At 44.1% G+C, this 27,973-nt stretch overlaps 4 protein-coding genes across 10 annotated transcripts in view; 3 read left to right on the forward strand and 1 right to left on the reverse strand.

The window, feature by feature from the left end:
- The first annotated feature begins 788 nt into the window (after positions 1 to 788).
- On the forward strand, positions 789 to 10,427 carry LOC129370727 (smoothelin-like protein 2). 4 transcript variants are annotated; one of them, XM_055046896.1, is made up of 13 exons: positions 789 to 1,432; positions 5,256 to 5,328; positions 5,883 to 5,987; positions 6,518 to 6,676; positions 6,752 to 6,889; positions 7,739 to 7,942; positions 8,015 to 8,188; positions 8,380 to 8,442; positions 8,518 to 8,575; positions 8,659 to 8,781; positions 8,859 to 8,973; positions 9,047 to 9,198; positions 9,424 to 10,427. In XM_055046896.1, the coding sequence occupies exons 1-13, from the start codon at positions 1,037 to 1,039 to the stop codon at positions 9,548 to 9,550; spliced, it is 1,887 nt and encodes a 628-aa protein (XP_054902871.1). In that variant the 5' UTR covers positions 789 to 1,036; the 3' UTR covers positions 9,551 to 10,427. The 4 variants fall into 4 exon arrangements, with proteins under 4 accessions (XP_054902871.1, XP_054902870.1, XP_054902873.1 ...); XM_055046895.1 differs by having other exon boundaries at positions 797 to 1,432; positions 8,656 to 8,781; XM_055046898.1 differs by having other exon boundaries at positions 799 to 1,432; positions 5,883 to 5,954; positions 8,656 to 8,781.
- A 610-nt stretch (positions 10,428 to 11,037) lies between these two features.
- LOC129370728 (adapter molecule crk-like) lies at positions 11,038 to 17,651 on the forward strand. The gene is made up of 3 exons (XM_055046900.1): positions 11,038 to 11,546; positions 14,036 to 14,556; positions 16,127 to 17,651. The coding sequence occupies exons 1-3, from the start codon at positions 11,327 to 11,329 to the stop codon at positions 16,247 to 16,249; spliced, it is 864 nt and encodes a 287-aa protein (XP_054902875.1). The 5' UTR covers positions 11,038 to 11,326; the 3' UTR covers positions 16,250 to 17,651.
- Positions 17,652 to 18,351: 700 nt separating this feature from the next.
- Positions 18,352 to 24,128, forward strand: LOC129370698 (14-3-3 protein epsilon). 2 transcript variants are annotated; one of them, XM_055046857.1, is made up of 7 exons: positions 18,352 to 18,599; positions 20,863 to 21,062; positions 21,157 to 21,263; positions 21,452 to 21,658; positions 21,739 to 21,875; positions 21,967 to 22,020; positions 23,490 to 24,128. In XM_055046857.1, the coding sequence occupies exons 1-6, from the start codon at positions 18,536 to 18,538 to the stop codon at positions 21,972 to 21,974; spliced, it is 723 nt and encodes a 240-aa protein (XP_054902832.1). In that variant the 5' UTR covers positions 18,352 to 18,535; the 3' UTR covers positions 21,975 to 22,020; positions 23,490 to 24,128. The 2 variants fall into 2 exon arrangements, with proteins under 2 accessions (XP_054902832.1, XP_054902831.1); XM_055046856.1 differs by lacking the exon at positions 21,967 to 22,020 and having other exon boundaries at positions 18,353 to 18,599.
- Positions 24,129 to 24,834: 706 nt separating this feature from the next.
- The window catches only part of LOC129370697 (glutamate receptor 4-like), a 108,889-nt gene continuing 105,750 nt past the window's right edge, over positions 24,835 to 27,973 (reverse strand). For 2 of the 3 annotated variants that reach the window (XM_055046855.1, XM_055046853.1), the window contains exon 16: positions 24,835 to 27,124. In XM_055046855.1, coding sequence (XP_054902830.1) covers positions 26,960 to 27,124 — 165 coding nt within the window. In that variant the 3' untranslated portion in view covers positions 24,835 to 26,959. The remainder of the gene's footprint in view (positions 27,125 to 27,973) is intronic. The other variant, XR_008607084.1, reaches the window with a different exon arrangement.

A 27,973-nucleotide genomic window follows, 5' to 3' on the forward strand; every position in this document is an offset into this window, starting at 1 on the left:
TTGTCCGACGTTTTCCAGAGTTTATATAGAAAAATGGCACCTATTCAATTATGTTTCTATAGGTTTACAGTGTCTAAAAATGACCTTGTAACGGAACCACAAACCTTGATGTCGTCAAAACTCAAATCATCCAAGTGTCTTCATTTAGTCTTTGAGGCCAGGAAGGAGCTCCAGCAGCAGTCAGTATTGCAACGAATCTGAAGAGGCCTGAAGACTGTTAGCATATTATGCTAATGAGTATGGGGGAAAAGGAAGGAAACAATGTTGGGTATGACGAAGTGAGCAAGGAAGGTAGAAGATGAAGGTGTTAAGGAAAGCACAAAATGAAGGATGGATGAAAGAACAGAGGGAATGAAAGAAGATGGGAAAAAAGTGAGAAATTAAACAGATTAGAGGAAGGATACAAGGAAGGAAGGCAAGACAGTTGAGAGCAGCGAGGGGGAAAGGAAAGACCTAAATCAGGAAACAAGGAAAGGAAGAATGGAGGTAGAGAACAAGGATGGCTTCTTCTGACCACATTCCAGATTTTTCCAGACTGGGACGGAAACCTGGAGGACGTCCAAAGAGACGATGGAAGAAGACATGATGGAGTTTTTAGTTGTTGTGAAAAATATTTCCTTTCAGAATAAAAGCTCTGGAATAAACAGACACATTTCCAGGTAACTTCAATCATCTACTGTGAAGGTCCAGAATGAAACTGATCCTCTCTCTCTCTCACACACACACACACACACACACACACCCTTCCACCCCCAGTTGAAGTGGCAGCTGAGGGACACACAAACATCTGAATAATCCCGGCTCCTCCTGCTCGTTTTATCTCTTCCCGCCCCCTTTATGTCCCAAAATACAGAGGCGAAGCGGCGGGGAAGGAGCTGCGCCTGCCGGACTCTGGGGAGGCTCACCTCTCTGCGGGACGGGATGTGCTCCATGGCGCTGGCCGGCTCCGCTTCTCCTTCCTGCAACAGCGAACGTCTGGAGGCAGCAGGATCGTCGGGCAGATAGAGGTTCAGTTTGAAGAGAAGCAGCAGGTCCGATGGAGGAGGACGCGGTGAGCCTGGCGCTGGCCGGGTTCAGGGCCACCCTGGACGCCGCCATCAGGGAGGTCCACGTGGACGTCAGCGCCTTCAAGCAGCAGGTGGAGCACCGGATGGACGAGCTGCGGGCGTCCAGCCGGCCACTGAGCGACGCCGTGGCCCGGCTGCAGGAGGAGAACCTGCAGCTGCGTGCCCGGCTGGACGCCCTGAGCCGCACTGTATGGGAGCTGGCCGGGGCCCGCGGCCCGGAGAACGGCCTCGATGAGGCCGGGCCGCCGGACTGGGCCGCACCAGAACCTGGCTGGGGCAGATCTGGACATGCTGAGACGCCCGGAACGGGCAGCGACAACCCGGGTCCGGCTCCCTGGAGAATGAAGAGACACACAGACACAAACGTAAGTTTTCGTCCTGCAGACAGAAACACACCAAGAATTCTGGTCCAGGTTCTGGTTGGGATAATATTGATTCCCGGTATCTGGAATCAATATTCCAGCCCGAGGGTGGAGCGATACCGTTGGTTCAGGTTTAATGTTTGGATTCTTTAAGACTTTATAGTTGGTGTTTTAAAATTTTTCGTCATGTTTTCCAATAACTCATGTTTACCTTGGGATATTTTCACGTTTTGTCAACTTTTAAAAGTTTTTAACAGCAAGTCAGTGATTTACTGTCCTTGTGCCCCAATCTCTGCCGCAAGAATATTATTTATTAATTTATTTATTAATTTGAAACTGGCATTATTTCAAATTAAATATTTAGTTGGCAAGCTTAATTTTTATCTCTAAACTCAACATCTAGCTACCTAAATATATTCTCTATCCTTATTTATTTCAGTATTTTTCTCCAAACTGAATATTTATCTCTGAGCCAATTATCTCAGAGCTAGCACAAAAGTGGACTATCAAAATAAAAGCTGTCTTGCTAACCTCCATTAACTCCTGCTGGTGAGGCTGATGCGTCACTCAGCAGATCTTAACCGTCTGTTGTCCTGGAAACCACTCATCTTGTGTTTCAAACTAAAATGTTATACAAGAAAAGAGGAAAAGAAACTTGACAGAGGTTCAGAGGACCCAGCTTTTATTTTGGTGGTCCACTTCTGATATTCATCTTGCTAAATAGCTCGCTAAATAAATATTTAGTTTGAAACTGTCTCATTTATAAATTGATAAAAAGTATGGGGAAGTTCTGACTTTCAAAGTTTTTTCTGACAGACTAAATAACCACATTATTGCTGATAATTGATGGCTCATTATTACTCCTTATGGTCCATTAACCGTCCCTAATGAAGGGCGTTACTGGAAGCGAAAATGAGTAAAATTCCAGTTTTTTGCTTTAAATGCTGATTTCGACCATCATAAGACCAGAACCTGCATCAATAAATGGGCCAAACGTTCTGACCGTACCGACCAATCAGAGCCCAATTCTCCCTTAAACACACCTTCAGTCCTGGATACACAGGTGCACTGATTGCTTGGGGCTAAATGCCTTGCTCAAGGGCAACTGGTAGCAAAAGGAAGCTGGAATCGAACCCTCAACTTTCCGACTCAACTGTTTCAGACAGACGGAGAAATTCAACCCAAATGTAAAAACCAGAATTTCTCCATCCATGCAGTAAAGCACAGCCCTGATTGGGTGCCGGTCTTTGACCTCTGACCCCAGTGGACCGCCTTTCAGTGGCTGAAATGATTTTCCTGCTATTGGTGAAATGTGATGGTTTGCAGCTGCAAACCAAAATAGCCCGAGTGAAGCCCGGTTCTGGGCCGCCTGCTGCTCGTGAGCCAGTTTTTTTTTTAACCCAGCGGGTCCTCCAAAGGGCGCGGATATTTTGGGGTTTGTGATTCGAGCTGCAGCAGGTCTGGATCTTCCTCTCTCTTATCTGAGGCACAAACTGTTCCCAGGCTCCCAGCTGGGGGTTCTGCAGGCACCTCGACCCGGATCGATGAGGAGCGATGAAGATTACACATTTGAAAACGGCAATCTGGGTTTCGACTAACGTCAAGGTGCCACCGTATGTCACGGCCAGACGTCACTCAGCGACTAGAACAAGCCCACCCCCCTAATCGCTCAGGAATGCAGCCTACGAGCCAAGTCGGGTCTCAAGTCTCCTGATGGAAAGTTGAAAAGCGTCTCCGTCGCTTCGACCCGTCAGCACACACACTTCAGAGAGGCGAGCAGCTGTCCTCTGGAAACACACACCCTGCCAACATTCCTCCCTGCTGAAGTCACCTGGTCTGTAATCAACCCCCCACAGACTGACGTCTGACCGATTAGCCCTCCGTCACACAGGGAGGCCTCCATACTGCCGCAGATCAGTCAATATTTCACCAATATTGACACAAAAAAAACTCAACCATCAATTCAAGATGGCGGCCGGTTTTTATTTACTTCCACACTTAATTTGGTAATACTTATCACAGATCAATACTTCTGCTGTACCAAAAAAAATTAGGAGTCTAAAAAAATGTTTATTTCCTTTAGTCTCTCTAAAAATATTTTTTCATCTCTAAATATTTAAGTTTCGCATTTATTTTTCAATTTCAATTTACTTTCTGTTCCCTAATCTTTTTAACTGTGAAAATAATTTTTCATCTTGAATTTTTTTAATTTGATGTTTTTTAGATAAGATTTTGGCCCTAATTTAGGTCCATAGCCTAACATATCAGATGAAAACAATCCGACTGAAGCTGAAAATCATTTTTTAGCTTCAGGCGAAACTGGGAAAGTAAAATTAATCTGGGTTTCTGTGCATCAGAAATGTAATATAACCTGTTCAGGGCTGCACAGTGGAACAGTTGGTAGCCATCTTGCCTTGCAGCAAGAAGGTCTTGGGTTTGATTCCCGAACTCAGGAATCAAACTTCATGCAAACTTCTGAATGAAGTTTTCATGTTCTCCCTGTGCATGGTGGGTTTGGACCCTGTGGCTTCCTCTCACAGTCCAAAACAGTCAGGTTCAATGAGTTCTCTAAGTTCTCCTTAGGGTGTGTGTGTGTATGTGTGTGTGTGTGTGTGTGTGTGTGTGTGTGTGTGTGTGTGTGTGTCTGTGTGTGTGTGCGTGTGTGTGTGTGTGTGTGTGTGTGTGTGTGTGTGTGTGTGTGTGTGTGTGTGTGTGTGTGGGTGGGTGGGTGGGTGGGTGGGTGGGTGGGTGGGTGGGTGTGTGTCCTGCCTGTCTCTGTGTTGCCCTGTGATGGACTGGTGACCTGTCCAGGCTGAAAGCTGGAGGTAGTTCACTTCCTGACCCCACTAGGGATTAGTAGGATGCAAGAAAATGGATGGATGGATTATCTGTTTATTAGAGGGTCTTTGGCCCCCAGTGGCCTCCATCCAGAGCCGCCCCTGGCGACTGCTGAGTGATTTCCAGAACCTTTGGATTTGAGCTGCTGACATCACGTCGATGCTTTTAGAGGTTAGTGATCCGGACCCGGCGGGTCGGCTGCAGGATTATCCGGGTCAGACAGCCAGACTCGGATTTCCAAAGACCAGCGATAATCTCCAGCCGACGATGGACTGACGCAAGAACCGTATCGCATGATGGCTGCAGCGTTGCATGCTAGGAAAGCGGCCTGGTGGGCTCGGCGTTCTGCCTGAAGTCCGAAAGGTCCATTTGGGTCTATATTGGGACAGACTGATAGGGCAGCAGAAACTCCTGGAATCTAAAATAGCTCCGGCTGTCAGAGAAAGAGCTGGTGGCCCAAATGCCCAGAACCGGGTTATGACTAATAATAATGGTCCAGAATTAGCTGGAACTCCACAGAGGTAGCATCACCTGGAAGGGAGGAACGCTGCATGTGAGCCGGAGTTCTGACTGGTTCTGACTGGACCTACTGGTTCTGACTTGGTGTCCTGGTTCTGACTGGATCCTATGATCTGGTCTTTATAAAGGCAAAAGGTTCTGTAAGATGATCTGGATCAGAACCAGTCCTCCCATCCATCTGCTCAGTTCATCTCTACATTGTTCTGAACTTTTATTTAAAAAAAAAGACCAAAACTGAAATAAAAATCTAACATTTCCAGTGAAATGTGAAAAATGTTGTAACCCTCAGCGTCATATGAGATTCCTGTCCGATACTCAGACTGTAAACAAATCAACAATGTGAGATTCCTGAGGAGAATGAGGTTACAATAAAAGATCTGCGTTTATCATGACTTCTGGTTTGTGTTGGGTTAACGCAAAGATATGGCTGACTATGAGATGTGTGCCTCGGTTTGTTTTTCCTGTCCAGGGCACGAACGCTAAAGGAGGCAGGAGTAACTGTGTAGAATCCGCGGCTGACCAGGAGAAAGAGACTGAAGCAGGTAGGACTCCTCTCCATGCAGAGCAGTCACCACGGTAACCGTCCCCACCGGGCTAAAGATGGCCGCTGAGCCACTAAAGGGCTATTCCATCTCGTTTACTGATGCTGTACCACTGTTGGAAACATGCAGCTCCTGGTTTTAACGTTACTCGTTCAAAAATTAACACCAATGTCTTAGTTTATTTAGCTTCAAAAAATAACATGGTGAAAATATGGTTTTGGAAAATAAAACGTTTTTATGATAGTTGATTAATTTCACAGTCACCTTGTAAAACTTGCTATACCAGGAAAATTCAACCTTGAACTGGATTGTTTTACGTAATGTACAGATTTTTATCAGTTCCAATTTCCGATTGTTTTTGTTTCTTTTGTGGCAAGGAACAAAAAGCCCTAAAATCACAACTCCTGGTTTCAGGGCTTTTTTGAGTATTAAAGTATCTCTCAGTGTAAAACGGTGCAGTAACAGTTTGAGCATGGTATGGTGTTTTAAAGAGTTGGTAAATGCAGCAGAATCCCTCTTTAGTGCCGAATGTCGACGTTCTTGTTTTCGCTCAGGCGTTGCGTCCGAAAGCTGCGACGAAGCCACGCCCCTTTCTCACCTGGCCTCAGAAGCCCTCAGCTCACCTGGTCAGTTCGTGTTTCTTCATCCTCCTGCTGCAGGTGAAGTACAGGAAGATAAACATCACTGTCAGTAAGGTCTGACTGGGACTGAAGAGAAAACCATCCACTCTGCTATGCAACAAAAACTTGTAAATAATTAATTAGATTAATCGAGATTAATTGATTATGGAAATAATCGTCAACTAATTTAGAAATCAATTAATCGTTAGGTGGAGTATACAGACAAAAAAAAAACGACCATTTTCTGAAGAAACACAGAGCAGGAAATAAAACTGGCTTTTCTTTCAATGGTGCATTTAGGTACTGTTGGATACCAAACCTTCTGTCCATTCTACAACGACTTTCCCAAATTCTAGAAAAAGCCAATAAAATGTAATTATTGTCAGAATTTTAACGTTATTCACCCCAAAAAGTGAAAAAATGAAACATATTTGTTTCTTTTATTGATTGTACTGGACTTTAAACCCAGAGTGACGGTTTCTTTTAGCTTTTTACTGAGAATTGGACCTGGAAACATGAGGAATATTAAACTGATTGGAGGCAGGTTAACTCTGTGTTTGTTACTGCAGACCAGGAAGAGTCGTGTCCGTTGACCAAACCGCATCTTCCTCTCACTGCAATGACAAAAACCAACTCAGACGCTCCAGTGAGCACGTCGTCTCCCACTGCTGCGGTCAAAACCAGCAAGAAATCCCAGTCCGAACCAGTGCAGTCCACTGTAATCAGCGGTGAGTGGAAACGTGGCTTCTGCCTTTCTGATGTAACGAAACCAAACCTTTGAAATCTGACGGCTCCTCTTTCAGACTCTTATGAGCCGCACCCCCACCTGCCTGTCACAGCCATGACCACCAAACCCGGCCTGGAGGGATTCCTCGGTGCCAAACCCATTTACTCTCCAGCTTCGGGCCGGAAAGCCGCGGCGGATCATTCATTTATCAGAGGTCGGCAACACGGCTCTGCAGGATCGAGATGACATGATCAGGATGTTTGATTCAGTCCTCCTGTTTCCTCCAAACTGTTTCAGTTTGTTAGCATCGACTTCTGGCTTCTGACAGAAGACACAACCACATTAGGGCTGCAACTGATAGATTATTATGATGATCAATAGATTATTCTGACGATTAATCAATTAGTCTCAAGATTAATTAAAAATTAATATATTTTTCTGACAATCGATTAATTTGATGAATAATTGGCAGAAAAATGCTGAATCCTCAGAATAAGGATAATTGACAATAATCTATTGTCAATTATTCTGACAATTGATTAATTGAATAGAAAAATCACATTCTGCTGATTTTTCATTTATGCCTCTTTATAGAATAGAAATACACTGAAAGATGCAAAGAAACAAATAGTTCAATCCTATTTTTTTAATGAGGAAATAAACATTTTATTGCCTAGTATAGTCGGGTTATTTTAGCTTCATCAAGGAAACGTCTGCAGCCAGAAATCATGTGAAAGGTGTTTGCCAGTGGATGGAAAGTGCTACGTTTCTAATTTATTTACACGAATAGCAGCATAAATGTATTATGGCAGAAATATTTCTCTTTGCTTCTGTCGCAATCTGGTAGAAAATGTCAGTCTGTTATGACTCTCCCATCTTTCAGAAACGCATCCAGTGACTTTCTAAAATCACAGCTACAGCTGATCACATCTGGAATACAACAAAATGGCCGACCAGCAGTAGAGCCTGAAGCTGTTTCTCTGTTTATAAATAAATCAGCTTTTGTTGAATGTGGATCTGCAGCCTGTGAAACACCAACACCGGGTCTTCTGAATTTATGCAGGCGCTCCAGTGATGGATCCAATCTCCCAGAATCCCCAGGATCAGTCCGAGGCTTTGTCCCATCTACCCATCGCTGCTGCCTCCAGAATCCCGTCAGACGTTTCCGCAGCGCCTAAATCTGATCAGACGGCTGCGTCTCGCCTCAATCCTACAGCGCAGGAAACGCCAGCGGCGCCGAAGCAAACGGATCATCCAGTCAGACGCGGTGCGGACAGTTTGTGCCTCCTAGTTCATGCAGGGACTTTGTTTTAAACCAAGTTTACATTTTTATTTTTAGACGTTAACGAACCCAAACACCACCTGCCGCTTTCCGCCATGACCAAGCCGAACACAGAGTCGGCCATTTCTGCTCCGTCTCAGTCTCTCTCAGCATCCCTGGACCTCACAGTGAAACCAGGGGATTATCCCTTTAAACGAGGCGAGTTTGGCTCCAGCCAGCAAAACATTTCAGGTGCATTTACTCCAATCCGCTCTAACAAAACTCCAGTCCGCTCTAACAAAACTCCAGTCCGCTCTAACAAAACTCCAGTCCGCTCTAACAAAACTCCAGTCCGCTCTAACAAAACTCCAGGACTGTCAGGTGTGAAAATCGCCTTCCTTCTCCGTTATCCTCTGATTGTTGGTTCTGTTTGATCTCTTCAGCGCCGATTCTGAAGACGCCCAGTCCCAGTTTAAAACGGAGCGTGAGTTTTCCTCAGCCTGCAGGTGCGACTGGCTTTGTGGACTTTCCTCCATTTCCTCTGGTCCTGCCTTCTGAGATTTTTAACTATTCCTCCACAGAAAAACTACTTCCCTCCAAATCCTTCATGAAGTCCGGACTCTCACCCAAACTGGACCCGTATGTTGTGACAGAACTTCGTCTTCTCTCACATCGCATAATTTATGACCGTAATCAGAATTTGTTTGTAAACCCTTCAGCAGGTCGAACAAGTCTGGAGGCATTGAGTTTAAACCAGAGTTGATGAAATCCCAAACCCTTCCGCGCTCCAACGGCGCCCAAGCCAAACGGGCCCTGTTTGAGCGGATGAACTCTGACCCCATAAAGTAAGTGAACCCAGATCAGATCCTTCAGTCCAGAAGCAGCTCCTGCTGCATAATCTGTTGCACGTCTTACCAAACAGGCCGAAGGACTCCAAGCCCAAACTGAAGCGCTCCCAGAGCTTCGGCGTGTCGAGCGCCAGCGGGATAAAGCAGATCCTTCTGGAGTGGTGTCGCTCCAAAACCATCGGCTACAAGGTCCGACTTCACCAACCCTGGCAGGTTTCCATCAGAGAGACGAATGAACGTCTTCCTGTTGTTTCTCTTCTAGAACATAGACATCCAGAACTTTTCCTCCAGCTGGAGCGACGGCATGGCTTTCTGCGCTCTGGTCCACTCTTTCTTCCCGTTGGAGTTCGACTACAACGCTCTGAATCCGGCGAACCGCAGACAGAACCTGCAGACAGCGTTCACTATAGCGGAGTAAGTCCAACGCAGCTCGAGCTAAAAAAGCTCTGGTGTTTATATGGTTCTCAAGCATGATGGGGTTGGTTGACTGTTAATCTTTGCAACTACGTCTCCAAACCATGTTGAGGCGCCATGATGGAGGAAGGAAGCGGCAGGAGCGTTCAGTTTCAGTCTGTCAGTGTTTTGAAGTGTAGTTTCTTCTCAGTCGGCGTCAGACCTCCCTCTCTGTGTTTCGTCCAGGCAGCAGGCGGACTGTCTGCGGCTGATCGAGGTGGACGACATGCTGGACATGGGGGACAAGCCGGACCCCATGTGTGTGTTCACCTACGTCCAGTCGCTCTACAACCACCTGAAGAAGTTTGAGTAGCTCTGGCTGCTTTCGCGCAGAGTGAGTGTGTTCACCAGCTGACTGAGTGTGTGTGTGTGTGTGTGTGTGTGTGTGTGTGTGTGTGTGTGTGTGTGTGTGTGTGTGTGTGTGTGTGTGTGTGTGTGTGTGTGTAGCGGGTCCAGCGATCTGAAGATGAATACCGGATGGGAGAGAGGACGTCGCCATCTGCTGGTGGAGCAAAGGAACAGTGCCCACCTGTTGTAGTTGAAATCAGTTGGTTAATTTAACGAACTCTGGTTTGAAGTTGGTTAACTTAACGAACTCTGGTTTGAAGTTGGTTAACTTAACGAACTCTGGTTTGAAGTTGGTTAACTTAACGAACTCTGGTTTGAAGTGTTTCACTGAGGCTGGAAAGTCAAGGTGGTTGCCATGGTTACCCACCAGTCTGGAAAAGGGTTGAGAATGAGAAGAGTTTTCCTGTTTCCCAATGTATAATTGTTGTTTCCTTCCTTCCTTCCTTCTTTGCATGCTTCTTTCCACCATTTCTTCCTTCTGTTTCCTTCCTTTCTTCCTTCTATCCTTCCCTTTGTTGTCTTTTTTCCTTCTTTGTGTACTTCACTCACTTCCTTCCTTCTTTCTTTTCTTCCTGTTTCCTTTGTCTCCTGTCGTTGTGTCCTCTCCTCCTTCTATCTCTCCTACCGTGTGTTTTTCCTTCCTGTTCCCTGCTGTAGAAATATCTGCCATAGATTAACTCTGAAGTTTCTTTATTTTATATTTTAGAAAGAAGGTTAAGAAATGGGAACTCTGGAAAAGTCTGGAACTTTTACATGGAAATGTGTAGCTGCCTGGGTTTTAATCTAATTAAAGTCTGTGTACTTTGAAAAGACATAAAATAAACAGAAAACACATAAAATCACACATAAAGTCTTTAGATTTATTTTCACTTTATAAACAGAAAAGGGAATAAACAATGGTGGGTGTGGTGAGAAGAAATTTGAGAGAATGTTTGAATAAACAACCAATAAATGAAGTGAGCAGATGGAGTCAGAGGGAACACATTAAAACTTTTTAAAAATCTGTTGTATATGGAAGCCCATTCCTGCCACAGAAGAAAAAATAAAAGCCCTTCATAACCGTGTCCTAAATGTGAAAATGATGACATGAGAATGAAAGTCATTTTCAGCCTTTAAAATAAGCGTTGCAAGTTTTAATGTAATATATTTTATTTATTTCATTTTTGTTTCACTGAAATTAAACATTTCTTTATCACGAAAAAGTGTATTAATGACTTCCACAAGACTTTTTTTTTTTTCTTTTTAGTGTCCCTAATCCTCTTCCACAGATAATGAAAACTTTAATATCAGTGTCTCCAAAAGTTGGAATATTAGAGTGAAACCACAATAAATTCTGATTATTTTTAGTTTTTATTCCGTTAAAGTGAAGCTTTAAAAGTCCCGGAGCTCAGTGTTTGTGCTGTTACTGTAAAGTTGGGAGCCGCGGGATTCCCATGTTTTGTCGGGGGCGTGAACGCACCGCTCCCCATTGACCGGGCATCCCTTTCCGGTATATGAGGTCAACTTTTCCCTCGATCCGCCATTTCAGTCCCGGAGTCTGCTGCCGCTCGGTAGTTTTGAGCGGTTCTGTGTTCTGGTCAGTGGAAACCGGCGGTTCTGTTCGGTTCCGACGAACTGAAAGCGCAGGAAGTCGAGGCTTTGCTGCGTTTGTTGGCCAGTGCCAGCGTCGGGAAACGGAAGTTTTATGAGTTACGGGGAAAACGGGGTTCTGTCCTGAAAGCTCGGACCGGACTCCGCCGCCATGGCCGGTCATTTTGACGCCGAGGACCGGGACAGCTGGTACTGGGGCCGCCTGAGCCGCCAGGACGCGGTGTCTCTGCTGCAGGGCCAGAAGCACGGAGTCTTCCTGGTCCGGGACTCGTCCTCCATCCCCGGGGACTATGTCCTCTCCGTGTCCGAGAACTCCAAAGTTTCCCACTACATTATCAACGACGTAAGCAACAGGACGAGGCCTGGGTCAGGTGAGGCTCGGTTCTGACTCATCAGGTGTTTTTTTGACGGCACAAAGTTAGTTTTAAGGTGAAGAATCTGGGAGCGATATGGCAGGCCATTTTAACATATAATCACATTGACGCTGCAGATTTCTTAAATTGGTTTATGACTGGACTCATGAGTGAATTAAGAAATCTCTAATTATATTGGTCTATACAAAGTACAGGTACAGGGTTCGTAATGTAACTGTGACTCTATGAAGGTCAGAATTATTAATGAAGTATTCCAAGACATCCAGAAAGAATTACTATTTTGAAAACATTTCAGATATCTCCAATTAAAACACATTTCAGATATCACCAATTAATTCTGACTGGTCAGAAAGTAAATTCAAGAAGTCTCACCTTTTCCAATTAAAGATATCTTAATTGTATATTTACACTGACAATAATTAGATTTGACTAGGACAAATCAATTGCAGAACTCTTGAAAGCAAATAATGACTAGAAAAATCAAAATTAGGGAAATCTGAAATTAAAATTTTGAACGATTCTTTGTAAGACATCTCCAAATGAATTAGTGATGCCTTTAATTAGCTTTTCAATTTGAGTTAACATTGTGACTAGTCAGAATGACATTACTGTTATCTTGAATTTGTATTCTGTCTGATAAAAAATTGAGAAAATTTTTTTTGAAGTCTTCATTTCCAGCCACAGCACCCTACTTTTCTAAAGGCGTTTTTAGCAGCGTTGTGTCTGTCGGAAGTGAAAGAACAATTTTTTTTTGCAGATTTCTGAAGCAATCTGCAAGTGCATGAAGTTTCTACTGTTTGGACAGCAACGTCGGTTTATACTCCCTTGTGTAAATCAGATCTCTGAAAATGTAATTTACGTTTGAGATCTTGAATTATAATCAGAAATGTGTGAAATGGCAAATCCGGTTAATTTAAGATATTAAATGTGATGCTGTAAAGATAAATGTAAATATTTCATTCTAGTCAGGATGTGGATGCAGATTTCTTAAACTACTGTTCCGGGTCGTCCAAATGCATTTTTACATTAAGGTAATTCCTGACATTCACACTGAACCGCTTTTATGTTAAAAAGGCTTGCCATAGGGAGGAATGGTTCTGTTGAAAGCTGCATGTTGTGACGTCACAACTGGGACATGACTGGGCAGATTGGTGTTTCAGGAATGTCTCCAGTCCGTCCCCTTCACGCTGCTTTTTCCCCGAATCCTGACTGCTGCACAAACCTTTCCTCAGGTGTTGCACAGTTCTGCCTGTGGCCCACCAGAACCTCCAGAGGTTTTGATTTAACCCACCAGAACCTCCAGAGGTTTTGATTTAACCCACCAGAACCTCCACAGGTTTGATTTAACCCATCAGAACCTCCAGAGGTTTTGATTTAACCCACCAGAACTTTCAGAGGTTTTGATTTAACCCACCAGAACCTCCACAGGTTTTGATTTAACCCACCAGAACCTCCAGAGGTTTTGATTTAACCCACCAGAACTTTCAGAGGTTTTGATTTAATCCTTCAGAACCTCCAAAGGTTTTGATTTAACCCATCAGAACCTCCAGAGGTTTTGATTTAACCCACCAGAACCTCCACAGGTTTTGATTTAACCCACCAGAACCTCCAGAGGTTTTGATTTAACCCACCAGAACCTCCACAGGTTTTGATTTAACCCACCAGAACCTCCAGAGGTTTTGATTTAATTTAGTTCTCAAACTTTCTCAAACATTCACTCTAATAAAACAACAAATACAACATAACATGTTAGATGATGTTTTGTTTCAGCCTGAAGAAAACCCAACGTGAATTACTACTTTATATCAAGTGCTAGCGATGCAGTGCAGCCCCAGATCTGTGTGCCGGTGCCACACGATGAATCACAACACTGTTTAAAAAACAGTAAAAGCTCTGCAAGTCGCCCGGAGACACTGAAACATATTCCCATAGATACAAAAGATACAACGTTTAACATGTTGTTTTGTTTCCAATCTTTAGCAACTTATCCATCATTATTTTTAAACATGTTATTTGGTACGCTGGCTGTACGGGTCACACTTTGAGCTCATGTCACAGCAAATAAATGATCGTTTACATGCAGTACTTTATGGACCAATGTTTGAGAAAGCCTGGCCTCAGCAGGAATTATTAGTTGATTAATTGTGTTCCTCTTACATTTGACTCTAGAGTTTCCTTTATAAAACTAGCACAGTGGTCGTGTCTTGGAGTTAAACATGTTTAAAATTGAGAGGAAATTTGAAAATACCCCTAATGTTTTATTGAAAGACATTAACCTAAATTCCAACAATAAAAATGGAGCAATTTTACAAAACTTAAAATAAATATCTGATGTCAAGTTGATTAATGTAGCTAAAGGTGTAGCTGAAGCCTGGTGGGCTGCCAGGCTGATCATCCCAGACTCAGGATTTATTCTGTGTCTGTGACATAAACCAGGAGTTCATTCATGTTTATTGATTGTTGATGTTGGCTGTCCGTTTGTCCAGGTGTGGAGCCCAATCGGTTCCAGATCGGGGAGGAGTCGTTCCCGGAGTTGCCTGCTTTGCTGGAGTTCTACAAGGTCCACTACCTGGACACCACTACGCTGTGCGAGCCGGTTGAAAGGTCCAGGAGCGCCCCCGCCCCGCCCGCCGCCTCCCAGCAGCCCAAGGAGCAGGAGTTTGTCCGGGCGGTCTTCAGCTTCCCCGGCAACGACGACGAGGACTTGCCATTCAAGGCGGGAGACGTGCTGCGCGTCCTGGATAAGCCCGAGGACCAGTGGTGGCGCGCCACCAGCCAGGACGGACGCGTCGGGATGATCCCGGTCCCCTACGTGGAGAAGTACCGGCCCGGCTCGCCCAGCGGCGGCGGAGGGGCCCCCCAGGGGAACCCGCAGGGCGACCCCGGCCTGTACGCCCAGCCCATGGTCAACGCCCAGCTGCCCAACCTGGAGGACGGCCCGGTGTACGCCCGCGCCCTGCAGAAGAGGGTCCCCAACGCCTACGACAAGACGGCGCTGGCCCTGGAGGTAGGAGACCTCTGTCCATATGTCCACACACTGTCTCCCTTCAGCAGCTGCACACAAGTCCATTCACTGGACGGTTCTGAACAGAGTCTTTAGAACTGGCCTCTATGGCAGGCTGTTATACCATAAAATCACATTACAATCCAGATAACTGAAATGACTTTATAAGCTAATTAGGATATCGCTGGCAATGTTCTGACCTGTATAAAGACTTCAGATTTACCATTTAATTGTCTGGAAGCTGTAATTCAAGTAAGACTTCTGATAACAATTACCTTAATAATTGATTAGTCTAACAACTAATCTGTAAAATAATCATTTTTTTTGTTTATGTTGATGAATGTTTGGGTAAGAAAATTGGCAAATTTAAGATTTTCTATTTTTCCAATTTTTCATGCTCCTTTACCACAAAATCAGCTTATATTGTAGATATCTGAAATTACTTTGACTAGACATATCAGTTAATGGAATGTATCTAATTATCTTTGTGCAGGAAGCCAAATTTGTGCAAATAGTTCAGCTCAATTATGATAAACAAAATGTAACATGTCTCATCAGAACTCATCTTTAGATATGTACTGCAATCTGCTGCACTAAATACTTCCTGTTAACTTGAGGACACAGCAGGAACTAAACATGAGAAAACCTTCAGGTTTCTAAGTGTTTTAAGTGAAACTGTGATTATAATGGAGTTTAATGTGTGACATCACAGCGCTGACTGGAGACCTTTATGGTGCTTGGAACAAAACTCTTTCAGTGATGAACAAACTAACATTGATGTCTGAACCAAAGACCCACAGTGTCGTCCTAAAGTCAGTCTATGGCAGGCGGTTTTAACATAAAATCAGTACAACTATCTGTCATCACAACCAAACTTCTTCAAAGTGTGGATCCAAGCTTTAGCTGTGGCTAGTTTATGCCACAGCTAAAACACCCCATGAATTAATGGTGGGTTTTTTATGATAGCCAATCAGGTCGATTGTTTTCACACACTGCAGATTTAAGCCTGATTGGTTTTTCATTTACACTTTTTCTGTCCTACCTGCAGCAGGACGAGCCTTCCTGTTAGCTGCTATTTTCCACTCACTTCTATTGAAAACACAGATTAATATTCTGCTTAAAGCAGCTTCTGAATACTGCATGACAAAAACACAAACTCTTACCAAGTATCTCTGTCTAGTTTGTAGTGCAAATAATTTGAAATAACTCAAAAACGAACTTATAAGTAACTTTTCAGCAAGAAATACGAGCTTGTTTTAATATTGAGGAATAAGTCCCAGTTCCACTGGCAGATTATTTCACTTGCATCAACACATTTTTTGAGGTTTATAAGCAAAATAATCTCCTAATAGAACTATAACTGTCTCATCAATAATGAGAAATGATTGATTTAAAACAAGCTCGTATTTCTTGCTGTAAAGTTGCTTGTAAATTGTTTGTCTTGCATCAAATGCAGTTGAAACTCGACCGAATTATGCAGTGTGTGAACCTATCGGGTTGGTTTGGTTGAGTCGTCCCTGGAAGCTGTGTGCGGTTCCGGTCCGACAGGCTGGTTTGGTTCTGTCTCCTCCAGGTGGGCGACATGGTGAAGGTGACGAAGATCAACGTGAACGGCCAGTGGGAGGGCGAGTGCAACGGGAAGCACGGCCACTTCCCCTTCACCCACGTCCGGCTGCTGGACGACAGCGAGAGCTGAGCAGAACCTGGCCGACCGGAAGCTCGCCCGCCGTCCGATCTGGATCGGGACCGGCCGGCAGGAGGCGAGTGGGCCGGCCTTCCTGTTGTTTTTGTGGTGGACAGGTTTGAGCCTGGGGTCAGACCGGGGTCACCTGTTTTCCCCTTTCATCCCAGTTTCAGCTGCTGAGTGGAAAACCAGCTGCATCTCGATTTATTTGAAAAAATGGTGGGTTTTTTATGATTTTAATATTTATTACCATGGTGCAGATAATTCTGGAGCTAAAGGCGATGTTTGTAAAATGAACATATTATTAATATTATGGGTGTCTTTTTATACTCTTGATTTTTTCTATTATTATTGTTTTTGGACCAAACATCTGCTCAGAAGCCTCCAGAAGTCAGGCTCTGGTTTTGTGCGGCCATCTTGAAACTAAATACTTTAGGTTTATGTTGAACATATTTCTGCTCTTTTTGACCACAGGATCATGGAAAAAATATAAAGGTTTCTATCAAACTAAATGTATCACATTTTAATTTAGTTTTCTGGTTTCTGTGGTGGAGGGGAACCTTCAGAGATTTCCCTGGTTTGTGATGAAACGGTGTGATACCTCAGTAAGAGGATCACCCCGTATCATGATGCCTCCACCGCCGTGCCTTGGTTCTGCTGGTCTCAGTCGGAGCAGATTGTCGTCTCGGTTTGAGTCAGGGTCACCCACAGTGAGACGGTTTCAAAATGTGAACTTTTTCCCCAGTTTTTGTTTATTTTCTCTAACTTCCTGTGAAGCGTGTTGACGTCCTGCTGACCTGAGGATGAAACTGTTCCAAAGCCAGAGGGCCAGTTTCAGGGTTTTTGTTTATCTATGCAAGCATTTAAAAAAACAAAACATCCACAAATTAACACAATTTAAATTCTTAAATTTTCAAGTCAGGTTTTTTTTTTAACAGTCATTCCTGTATTGTAGATTTGTAATAGTACAATAACCCGTAATATTCAAACAAACTGTTATTTTAATGTTTAATGCATTCTGGTGTTGATAGTACTTGTTAGTTGTTCTCTCCCTGACGCCGGATTAATCCCTGAACTCCTGATTTCACAGACGCAGCCACAGGGTTTCTCCATCTGCCTTAAAAACAGCCAATGAGTTTTGTTGGGAATATTTCTCCTGACCTCTCAGTTTTATATGAACAAATATATCCTGTTTTTATTGCGTTTTAAATATTAAAAACACCAACGCTGTATTGATCGATTTCTTCCCCTGTCTTGAGTTTACAGTCTTTTTCATTGAGTCTTTGAGCAAAATGTAAAAAGAGCTATTTTGTACACTACAATAGAACTGTGTTTTATTACAATGAAAATCACAGCCAGTCTGTAAAACACTGCATATACTGTATTAATAAATAAATATCTGAAATATTTCTGACTTGGTCGTCCATTCTTACGAGGCCTCCTGGAATCTTGCTTTATCAGAGACGGAAGAGTACAAAAATAATGCAATCAGGTAAAAGTACAATTACTTTGATCATATTTGACCCCTCAGCCCATCTACTTTCACATAGTTTAGTTACATACACAGTGGTGGCATTGAGCCTATCTATGTGGCTGGCACAGAGCATCCCGATCAGTTGCCTCAAAACAACCATACAGTTCTTCATGTCCCTGTGACTGTCATCTCACAGATTGTTTTATACTCATCTGAACAAATCCAAGATGAGAAAAACAAGATTGCTCGTCTTCTTCTTTTTTTTGGAAACGTACATTTGCATTAACAAAAAATATCTTCTCCGCAGCACCTGGATTACGCCTCTTTTTTTCCACAAGCACTGCTAATCCACCTCCTTTGCTTTTGCCATTCCTTTTTAAATCTCTTTGGTTAATGTCACAAAGCGATAGTGGAATAAACTCATCTGTAAGATGAACAATATAACACTGATTTCTAAAGGAATTGTTTTTTAAAATAAGTTCAGAATTAATTAAGCAAAGAAAGTCAAACCAGCCACGCAATTATAGAAAAAAACCCTCGCACTTTAACACATTTTTAACCTGTTTAGATAAATGTAGGGTAAATAAAATATTTGAGTGGATTTTGTAGCTTCGCGGGAGGCGTGGATGCTGCTGCCGCTGCGTGGATTTCCCGGATGGAGCTGCGGCGCCATCTTCACGCCTCTGCTCACCGGCGAGTCTTCGGCTCAGCGGAGCGACAGAGCTGTTGCTGATCCACCGCCAGGACTCTCCGAGCAGCCCGATTATCGTCCCCTATTTCCCCACCGGGACGCTGAACGCAGCCCTCCCCGCTACCGGAGCACCATGGCGGACAGAGAGAACCTGGTGTACCAAGCCAAACTGGCCGAGCAAGCGGAGAGATACGATGGTAAGGCTGCGGACACACAGATCATAACGGTCACTGCGGAGTGCTGCGGCCCCCGCTCCGCCGCCTGCCTGTCTCCCTGCGCAGCGCAGGGGGCTCGGAGCCGCAGGTACAGGCGCTCACATGAATCTGGGGGCTGAGAGGACACAAAATGGCGGAGGCTTTCTCTGCCTTATAAAGGGAAAATCTGCGCCTTGTGAAAACCGGTCCCAGTCCCAACAGAAAGCGGGGTCCGTTGGCGAGCGCGAGCCCCGGTTTGTGCTTCGCCAACCGGGGAACGTTTACGTTAATGCAGCTAAGCTAGCCTCCTGCTAGCGCTAGTTAGCTGCTAACTAGCTGGTTAGCCTTTCTTTACTGCTCAGTCCTCTAGCTCAAGCTTAAACCAGTTTACTTTCCACCAGTCGTGGCAATAAAGTATCGCTTAGTGTCTAAAATGCCGCAGTAGTTCATTTGAACGAATCATCCCCACCAAACTGATTTAAAACACATGACTAGCCCTTTAATTCAGGTGTTCATGTCCTCTACTGCAGGTGGAGATGAGGAACAGACATGCTAGCAAACATTTACAGAGCAATTCAGGCCCTAATCAAACTACTTCATCAGGATGAGAAATGAATTTACTGTCACTAGTAAGAAATGAAAACAGCTCCACTGTTTTAAAGCTAAACTTTCCTGATTCATGTGCGTCAGTTTGAATTAATACCAGTTAGATGTTGTGAATCAAAAATAAATGAAAAAATGCCTAATTTAAATTTTTAAACATTGCCCCTGAAGGAATGTGTTCATGAATAACCTTCCTTTTTTTAACTTTTATTAATAATTATCAGTTAATTGACCATTAGCTGATAATCATTCAGAAGTTCACATTTTACTGGATAATTACTGTAGAACAGCAACCAGCCGTATTCTGCAGGCAAACTAAAACATTTAGTTTGCATTGCTTTTCAAAGCGAGCGCTGGAGCTAGATCCAGTTTCAAGATGAAAACAGTCTATAGTTTTTCATTGAAACTAGACCTGCTTTTGTTTATGAAATTAACCAACTTTTTTTGTTTTGGGTTGGAGCAAAAAAAAAAAAAACTCTTCAAGTTTTATTGACGTTTTAAGAGAAACAAAAATACATCCTCTAAAGAGACTGGAGCAGCTCTTGTTCTTCTCGCTGAGCAGAGTTTATTTTTGCTCATCCTCATCAGCCTGACTTTCCGATTTTGATTTAGTCCAAATAATGAGACGAATGAACCAATTTATGAACTAACTAATAACTAATATACCAGTTAATACTCGGGCTTCTTTTTGCTGCTGTAAGTTATTTGACTTTTACGTTGTCTATTCTCGAGCTTTCTTGCAGCAGTGTGTGAAAACAGACGACTATTGAAAAAAACATTAACAATGTCTGACCTCATTTCCTGTCCTGGTGTCTAAATCATCCGTCCAGACTCTGAGGCGACGCGTTCTGGACGCTCCGCGCCTCTTTCTGTTCGATGCCAGTTCCCAGTGCTGGTTGGCATTTATTGTTTATCATTTTGTTGGAATCATTTTGATTTATTGTTGCCACAATGAATGTTTAACCCCCCAAAACCAGTCCTTGGTGTCACGATTGATAGTTGCATTATCAGTTAGCAGTGATGATGATGATGATGATGAGTTTGCAGTGAAGGGTCAGAGGTCAGTTCTGCTGCTGCTGCTGATCTTCTGGCGTTCAGAAACATAAACACTGATATCCATAACAGTAATAATAATAATACTCAACCCAAACAAAACATTTTCCCACAACGAGACGTTTTTATTTTGCACACTTTGCAGAGCAGCTGCAGCTGATTGGAGGACTGCTGTGTTCAGCAGCAGGTTCAGATCAGATACTGATGAAACGATCAATATCGACAGCTGAAGTGACTCATGGCTGCAGATGAATGTAACGGATATGGTTTGTAAAAGTGATCATGTTGCTTCAGTTTCCAGGAACTCCTGAGCATCGATCAGCTTCCTGCTGCCGGCGTGCCTCTGAGCAAGGCACTTGACGTCACATTACAGAAACGCATTCCATGTTAGGGCTCCAACTACGAATTAATCTAATAATCAATTATTCTGACAATTACTCAGCTAGCCCTTTATATGCAGACTTTATAATGAATATAATTTGTTATGTTTATTGATTATGAATATTAAAATGTCTTCCAGTCCCGGTGTTAAAGGTTCGTTAGAATTTAAATGTTTAATGGCGATAACGAAAAGGGGTTTCAAAGTGTTTGTTGTGATGTTGCGTCTCAGAAATGGTGGAGTCGATGAAGAAGGTGGCCAGCATGGACGTGGAGCTGACGGTGGAGGAGAGGAACCTTCTGTCCGTCGCCTACAAGAACGTGATCGGCGCGCGGCGAGCGTCCTGGAGGATCATCAGCAGCCTGGAGCAGAAGGAGGAGAACAAGGGCGGCGAGGACAAGCTGAAGATGATCCGGGAATACCGGAAAACGGTCGGCTCCGCTCCGCACCGCCCCGCCGGGAACGCCGGCTCACCCAGCCGGCCTGAAGCCGGTCTGACCAATCACAGTGTGTTTTACTGTCCAGGTGGAGAAAGAGCTGAAATCAATCTGCAACGACATCCTGGACGTTCTGGACAAACACCTCATCTTAGCAGCAACCACCGGAGAATCCAAGGTTTTCTACTACAAAATGTGCGTATACACACATACACACACACACACACACACACACACACACACACACACACACACTCACACACACATTTCCAAAAATGAAGTCTTCAGAAAACCAAAAACAGAAAACTTTAAGTTCACAATCATGTTTTCCCTCCGAGTCGGTTTCTGTTGGCGCCGCTGACCTGCTGTCTGTCCCGGTCCAGGAAGGGAGACTACCACCGGTACCTGGCGGAGTTCGCCACGGGCAACGACAGGAAGGAGGCGGCGGAGAACAGCCTGGTGGCGTACAAGGCGGCCAGTGACATCGCCATGATCGAACTTCCTCCAACGCACCCCATCCGCCTCGGCCTGGCACTCAACTTCTCTGTTTTCTACTATGAAATCCTGAACTCGCCGGACCGGGCCTGCAGGTACGCGGCCGGGCCGCAGGGCGGGACGGACCGGGCTCAGAGGTGTGACGTGGCGTAACCAGGTATTTTGGCTCCGGCAGGTTGGCGAAGGAAGCGTTCGACAACGCCATCGCGGAGCTGGACACGCTGAGCGAGGAAAGCTACAAAGACTCCACACTTATCATGCAGTTGCTACGGGACAACTTGACGCTATGGACCTCAGACGTTCAGGGAGACGGTGAGACGCCATGCTGTCCACAGTAGACTTCTCAATTCCCTCCTGAGTTCTTCCTTCCACTAACTCTTCATCTGTTCCTCATCCTCCTCAGACTGTTGAGGAGCCTCCTCTTCCTCCCCTCCTCTCCGTTAGAACAGTGTGTTTAGTAAGTCATTCCTCCACTCTGGCTCCACCCTCACTGCTGCCCCGCCCTCACCTCTGAGCTGCTTCCTGTTTCCTGACTACTTCCTGGGTTCAGAGGCCGTCTGTCCGTCCATCCATCCATCCATCCATCCATCCATCCATCCATCCATCCATCCATCCATCCATCCATCCATCCATCCATCCATCCATCCATCATCCATCATCCATCATCATCCATCCATCCATCATCCATCCATCCATCATCCATCCATCCATCCATCATCCATCCATCCATCATCCATCCATCATCCATCCATCCATCCATCATCCATCCATCCATCATCCATCCATCATCCATCCATCCATCATCATCCATCCATCATCCATCCATCCATCCATCCATCCATCATCCATCCATCATCCATCCATCATCCATCCATCCATCCATCATCCATCCATCCATCATCCATCCATCCATCATCCATCCATCCATCCATCCGTCATCCATCCATCCATCATCCATCCATCATCCATCCATCCATCCATCATCCATCCATCCATCCATCCATCCATGATCAATAACTGAACTTTTTTTGATCAGTGAAAATGGCTCATTGAGTTTAGATTCATTATTAATGATATTCATGACTGTGAGGTCACATGACCTCAATGCTTGACCCCTGTCACATGACCCCACAGGTCGCTCCTTCATCACTGCCTGTTTAAATCCAGTTGTCTTCCTTACACAGGTTGCTTTGTTGTCGTCATGGTAACCCCCCTAAGCTACCACTGTTTCTGTCTCATGTCTTTGCCCTCCTACTAACGTCACCAGCACTCTGTCAGCCCCTCCTAGCATGGAGCCACGCTGCCAGCGGCAGGTTAGCCTCTGAAGCTAACATGCTGCTTGTGTCACTGGAGCGCTTGATGTGAAGTTTTCCATCACTACTAACGGGGAAAATGTGTTTTCTTAAAGGGACAGTTCACTTATTTTTCAGATGCTCTGATCAGGAGCATCTTCAGTTTGTCATCAGCAAACACTCTGCTACATTATGGCTGTTTAATTATAAATGATGGTATACGTTAGCCTGGCTACCAGTATACTATACCTGTACTATGTGATCACTATATATGCTCTCCTATGTTAGTATGTGTCAGGGTATGTTAGCATATAGCATGTCTATCTGCATGTCCATTCCTATATTAGGAACATTTATACTAAATTAACATATGCTGTTAGCATGTACCTATACTATGTTATGCTAGGTTCCTGCTGTTGTAGGCATTATGATCTGTTTTGTTGCTCTGCTCCTCACTGAACTGTTAGCTTTAAAACTGAGGATGCTGAAAAAATATTCTGGTTTAATCAGAGCTTCACAAACCCTGACGTAATGTGACGGAGGAACATTTCCACCCAACTCTGGAACCACTCCAGCAGTTTGACGCGTTAGCCTCGCGAATCCTCGCTAATCACGCTCTCCCTCTTCATTTCAGGCGAAGAACAGAACAAAGAAGCGCCGCAAGACGCGGAGGAAGAAGCCCAGTGAGACTGAACAACTCAAGACAAACCCTCCTCTTCCTCTTCTCTCTCCATTTTTTCTTTCTCGTCCCAGAACCAGCTCTGGTTCCGGCCGGGTTCAGCCCACCATCTTCCTCTTACCCTGACATGCACGTCTCCTGTCTGTCCCCTGAGGGTCCTCCCCGGCCACTAGGGGGTGTCCTACCCTTCTTCTCTCTCCGTTAATCATCCTCTGCGACTTTTTTCTATTTTTATTTCGCTTTCTTTGCTGCATCATCTGTTGCCAAGTCCGCTCGCCTGTATTTGTACCACATCTGCAAGGCTTTATTTAAAGATGAAACTCGTTTTTGTTCCTGTGTGTGTTCATGATGCGCGTCGTCTCCATGCTGTCGGTTTGAAACTCTTCAGTCCTCATGATTAGAGACTCCAGCTGAGTCTTCAGGGTTCCCTCATCTCATCCTGTCTCTTCCTCCTCTTCTTCCTCCTCCTGTTGGGTATGTGTAACGTGAATCTGATTTGTACTACTGGATATTCTCACCGGAGCCACAAGTACCATCTGTATTCTTTCTGAAACGCAGCATGGAAAACATTAAACTTCAAACTGAAAACTTCAACCTGTGTCCTGTCTAGAACTCACCACTAGAGGGCAGTCACGTCTTTTCAAAGGCTTCAGTCTTCTGAAGTGTTAAAAATATATTAAAACAATTTCATTTATTTCTGTACTTATATTAAGAAATAAAAAAGACAAGTTGCAACGTATCACTATTGTTGGTTTTAGCTGTCAGGTCAACATAAGACGCTTGATCTTAAATGTATGCATCATATACAATAGAAAAAATGATGCAGTTCTTTGCTAATTGTCAGCACTGGGACAACTAAAGACAGAAGGAAAACTTTTTAATTAAATAGTGAGACAGAGGGAAAGTTATGCTAGCTTGACTTTGAACCTTTGCTGCATCATACATTAACCTGTAGATGTGCTGTGGAGTTCGGTGTGTTTCAGAGAAGTGTGCAAAGTGTTTTCAAAGTTAGCAGAAGCACAAAGCTAAAAATTTGGTCCACTTATTACTGGACCTCGTAGAAGCACAGTGAAAATTATGTGGAGAAATTTACTTGGAAGCTAACTATGCTGAGCTTGGGCTCTTTGGACGTACAGCGCTGACGTCACATCCGCGAAATGCGGCTTTCCTGTTTCCGCTTTGAGTTACCATTGAGTTACTAGAAAAGACAAAGTCTTATTAGATGCAAATAAACAACACAATGAACATTGTCTTAGTGTTCGTGTCCCCATCACTTAAAAAAATGACACCACATTTTAAGTTGAAATGATTTTTTTCCTTTACTTAAAAAAGATCAAAATAAAGACATACGATTAAATCAAAAGACGCCCATGTGACGCGTCCGGTCTGGAGACGGATGGCAGGACAGGAATGCAGACCTGGACCGGTGCAGCTGGTTTCTTCCCTTTTCGTAAACATGTATGAGGACGGGCCGGATGATGAAACGTCTAACAGCGCCTCTGGGCGTCTCGTGTCCTCCCGCAGACTGTCCGACTGGACGTCTCTTCTATAGCATGTTGAGCCTCCCAGAGGATCCACAGTGATTCAGCTAGGACTGGCCCGAATCCCAGTTCAACACACAACATAGTGGGAGAGATGGCGTCGTTCCATTGATGGCGGTAAAGTACTACCCTGATAGTACTGACTCAAGTCACTTTTTTTTTTTTTAAGTTCTCAGCATAAAAAAATAGATCAAAGAATGGGGAAAAAAAACTAAATAATCAGAGAGCAGGAAGTTGGTTCCTAGAGCCGCTCTCTGGATCTACATCTGCACAGTGAGGACTGTCACCGAACCGTCTGCTCCAGGACCACGATCCGGACCAAGCGCTCAACCACGCATGCGCTGAAGAAATACTCCCAGATTATTCCTAAAACATATATCAACAAAGTGTAATATAGTTGTTTGTATTCATAATGCTTACTTTTAAGATGAGCTATTTTCTAGACAATGAATAATAAATCTCATACAAGATTTGACTATGGTAAAAATAAAGGTCTTTTTTGTCCACCAGAGGGCTCCTTGACAGTAGCTACTAGCTAACAGTCCAGTGAGTCCCAAACATATTATTATTTTTTAATTAAACTAGAAGGTGTAACAGTTCCTGTGACAATACAGGGTGAATGTTGTAAGCTCAGTAGTTCTTGTGGAAATTACAGAAGCATTTGAAGTCAACTGCTGAAGGCCAAATAGAAGATTAAATTCAGGAGCGAAAACTTTCAGTGAATGCAAAAATCACAGCCAGAGGCTTTTGGAAAGTGATGCATTCAAAGCTAAACTGTAAGGTCACAGCAGTTTATAAGGTAAACTATGTAGACTATGACATTGGCCTACTGCAACATTCATTCCATGCAATGTAAAAAACAAAAAAACACCTAAAAGCTCAAATTAATTGAAAAGCTAAAGCTCGATGACATCCTAAAAATAGCATGTAGGCTATCACTAGCATGTTTACTTAGAATAACAGTGTGAAAAAAAACCCATAAACTAGCAGCATTTAGCTAAACTGCTAAACTTAGCCAAAATGTCACAAACTACAGCAGTCACACCAATTATTCACTCAAATTATAACACTGTTTATGAAAATACACCTTCTTATAACAAGTAGTATTGTAATTTATATAAATGTAAATGTTACACTTTGTTGAGCTACGTTTTAAGAAGAACCCGGAAATGTTTCTTCAGCGCATGCGTATTTCAGCTGACGGTTCAGACTGCGCTTCTAGAAGCGACGTTCCGTGACAAAGACTACGCGGGTCGGGCCTACAGGTGGAGCTAGTAACATTCATCCTGGAATATACTTCAGAAACTTTACTGCAACAGGTATCAGAGTATTTGGGCAGTGGATACCCTTCACATTGAGTTTGGATGCTCCTATATTAATAGAATAAACACAAAGTTCGTCCGGTCGTCGTCCGCTTCGTTACTGCGACGAATAAAATCTCCAGAGATGGTTTAGAAAAGACAGAGTCTTCACTACGGCGTCCGCTATGTACACGAGTTTAAAAAGCAAGCACAGCCGTGGGGATGAACAGCTGGAGTTCCTCCTCGGAATATACATATTTACTAATCTTCACAGTATCCTAGATTTGCTCATATATTCAGTATCGGTAAATTAAAATTTCCGCTTTTATGAAGAGAAATATCTGCGCATGTTCCCGTCGATATCTGTCCGAGAGCGGTCAGCTCACAAAACACCAACTAGCTTCAAGTCTGCAGTTTTTTGTTTTTTTTCTTTGATATTATTTTTTGTCCTCCGGTTGGAATTTAAAAGAAGTTCTGGTTCGTCCCCCGCGGCCTGGCAGCGACCCGCCGGCCCGGTGAGTCTGCCTCCTGGTGGTTCCGGTCGGTTGGTGTTGCATTAAGGCACTTGAGAGGTTTTTGGTTTTCAAGGAAGCTCGGAGGAGACCAGGGCCAGGCCGGAGCTCTGGCGGACGGGCGGCCCGGTGTGGACAGCCTTGGGGCAGTCAGGTGTCAGAACCCGGCCGTTCTCCCCGACGCTGCCGGTGATGGACAGCCGAGCCTTGTTCCTCATGGCTTCTGTGAAGGTCAGCTGCAGAGGACAGACACAAACAAGAGGCGTGTTTCACTCCGAGGTCCTGGTTCTGGACGTCTGGACAGACGGCTGCAGACTGGAGTTACAGGTCGACACCAAAGGAGAAGAATCAGGAATAGCCGAAAATCTGCCCTCTTATGGGTTTATTATCCACAAATGAATTTAAAGGTGACCTAGTATGCTTCTTTCAAGGGGATAGGATTCAAAACGTGATGATTGCATCTTTTGCACAAAATCATTCTTAGACAAGATTTTATTCTCTGCATTTTGAGCTGTTTTTGGGCCTCTGTCACTTTAAATCCAAATAAGCTGCTGCTGGCCATGCCCCCCCACTCAACTGTTCACACTCCTAGGTGAAAATGGCCACAAAAAGATGCACAATTATACAACTTTATGTCTTTGAAAAGCAGAAGTGGAGCCTCCTGCACGACCAACCAGAATGCAGGAAGTGGTTTCTGGTTGGTAAGTCAACAACAAAACACTTGTCTTTTACAGCAGTCATTGTTCAGCGCAGACAGCTATAAAACCAGTGGTGCTTGGGTTGTGAGGTAACGGGTGGAGCTCCACTGGAGTTATGTAACTTGTTGTGACTTGATCAGTCGGTTCATTTTCCAGGCAAGACAAACCATTACCTTATTGCCAAAAACCGGGTGGGTGTTTTTTATGTTGCTCTGGAGTGAAGCAACACTCCACTGGAGTTGTTTGGCAACAACACAGTTGTTTTTAGAAGCAGTTGAGACTCAAATTGTCACTTTCCTAAAATAATGGCCTCTATCTTTTTTTTTTGCCAAACATAATAAACGTAATTTTTAGTTGCCTAAAACATCTTTTGGAAAGAAAGAAGTG

Source organism: Poeciliopsis prolifica, unplaced genomic scaffold (assembly GCF_027474105.1).
Source record: "Poeciliopsis prolifica strain line A6 unplaced genomic scaffold, Auburn_PproV2 SCAFFOLD024, whole genome shotgun sequence".
In the NCBI taxonomy this organism is placed as follows: domain Eukaryota; kingdom Metazoa; phylum Chordata; class Actinopteri; order Cyprinodontiformes; family Poeciliidae; genus Poeciliopsis; species Poeciliopsis prolifica.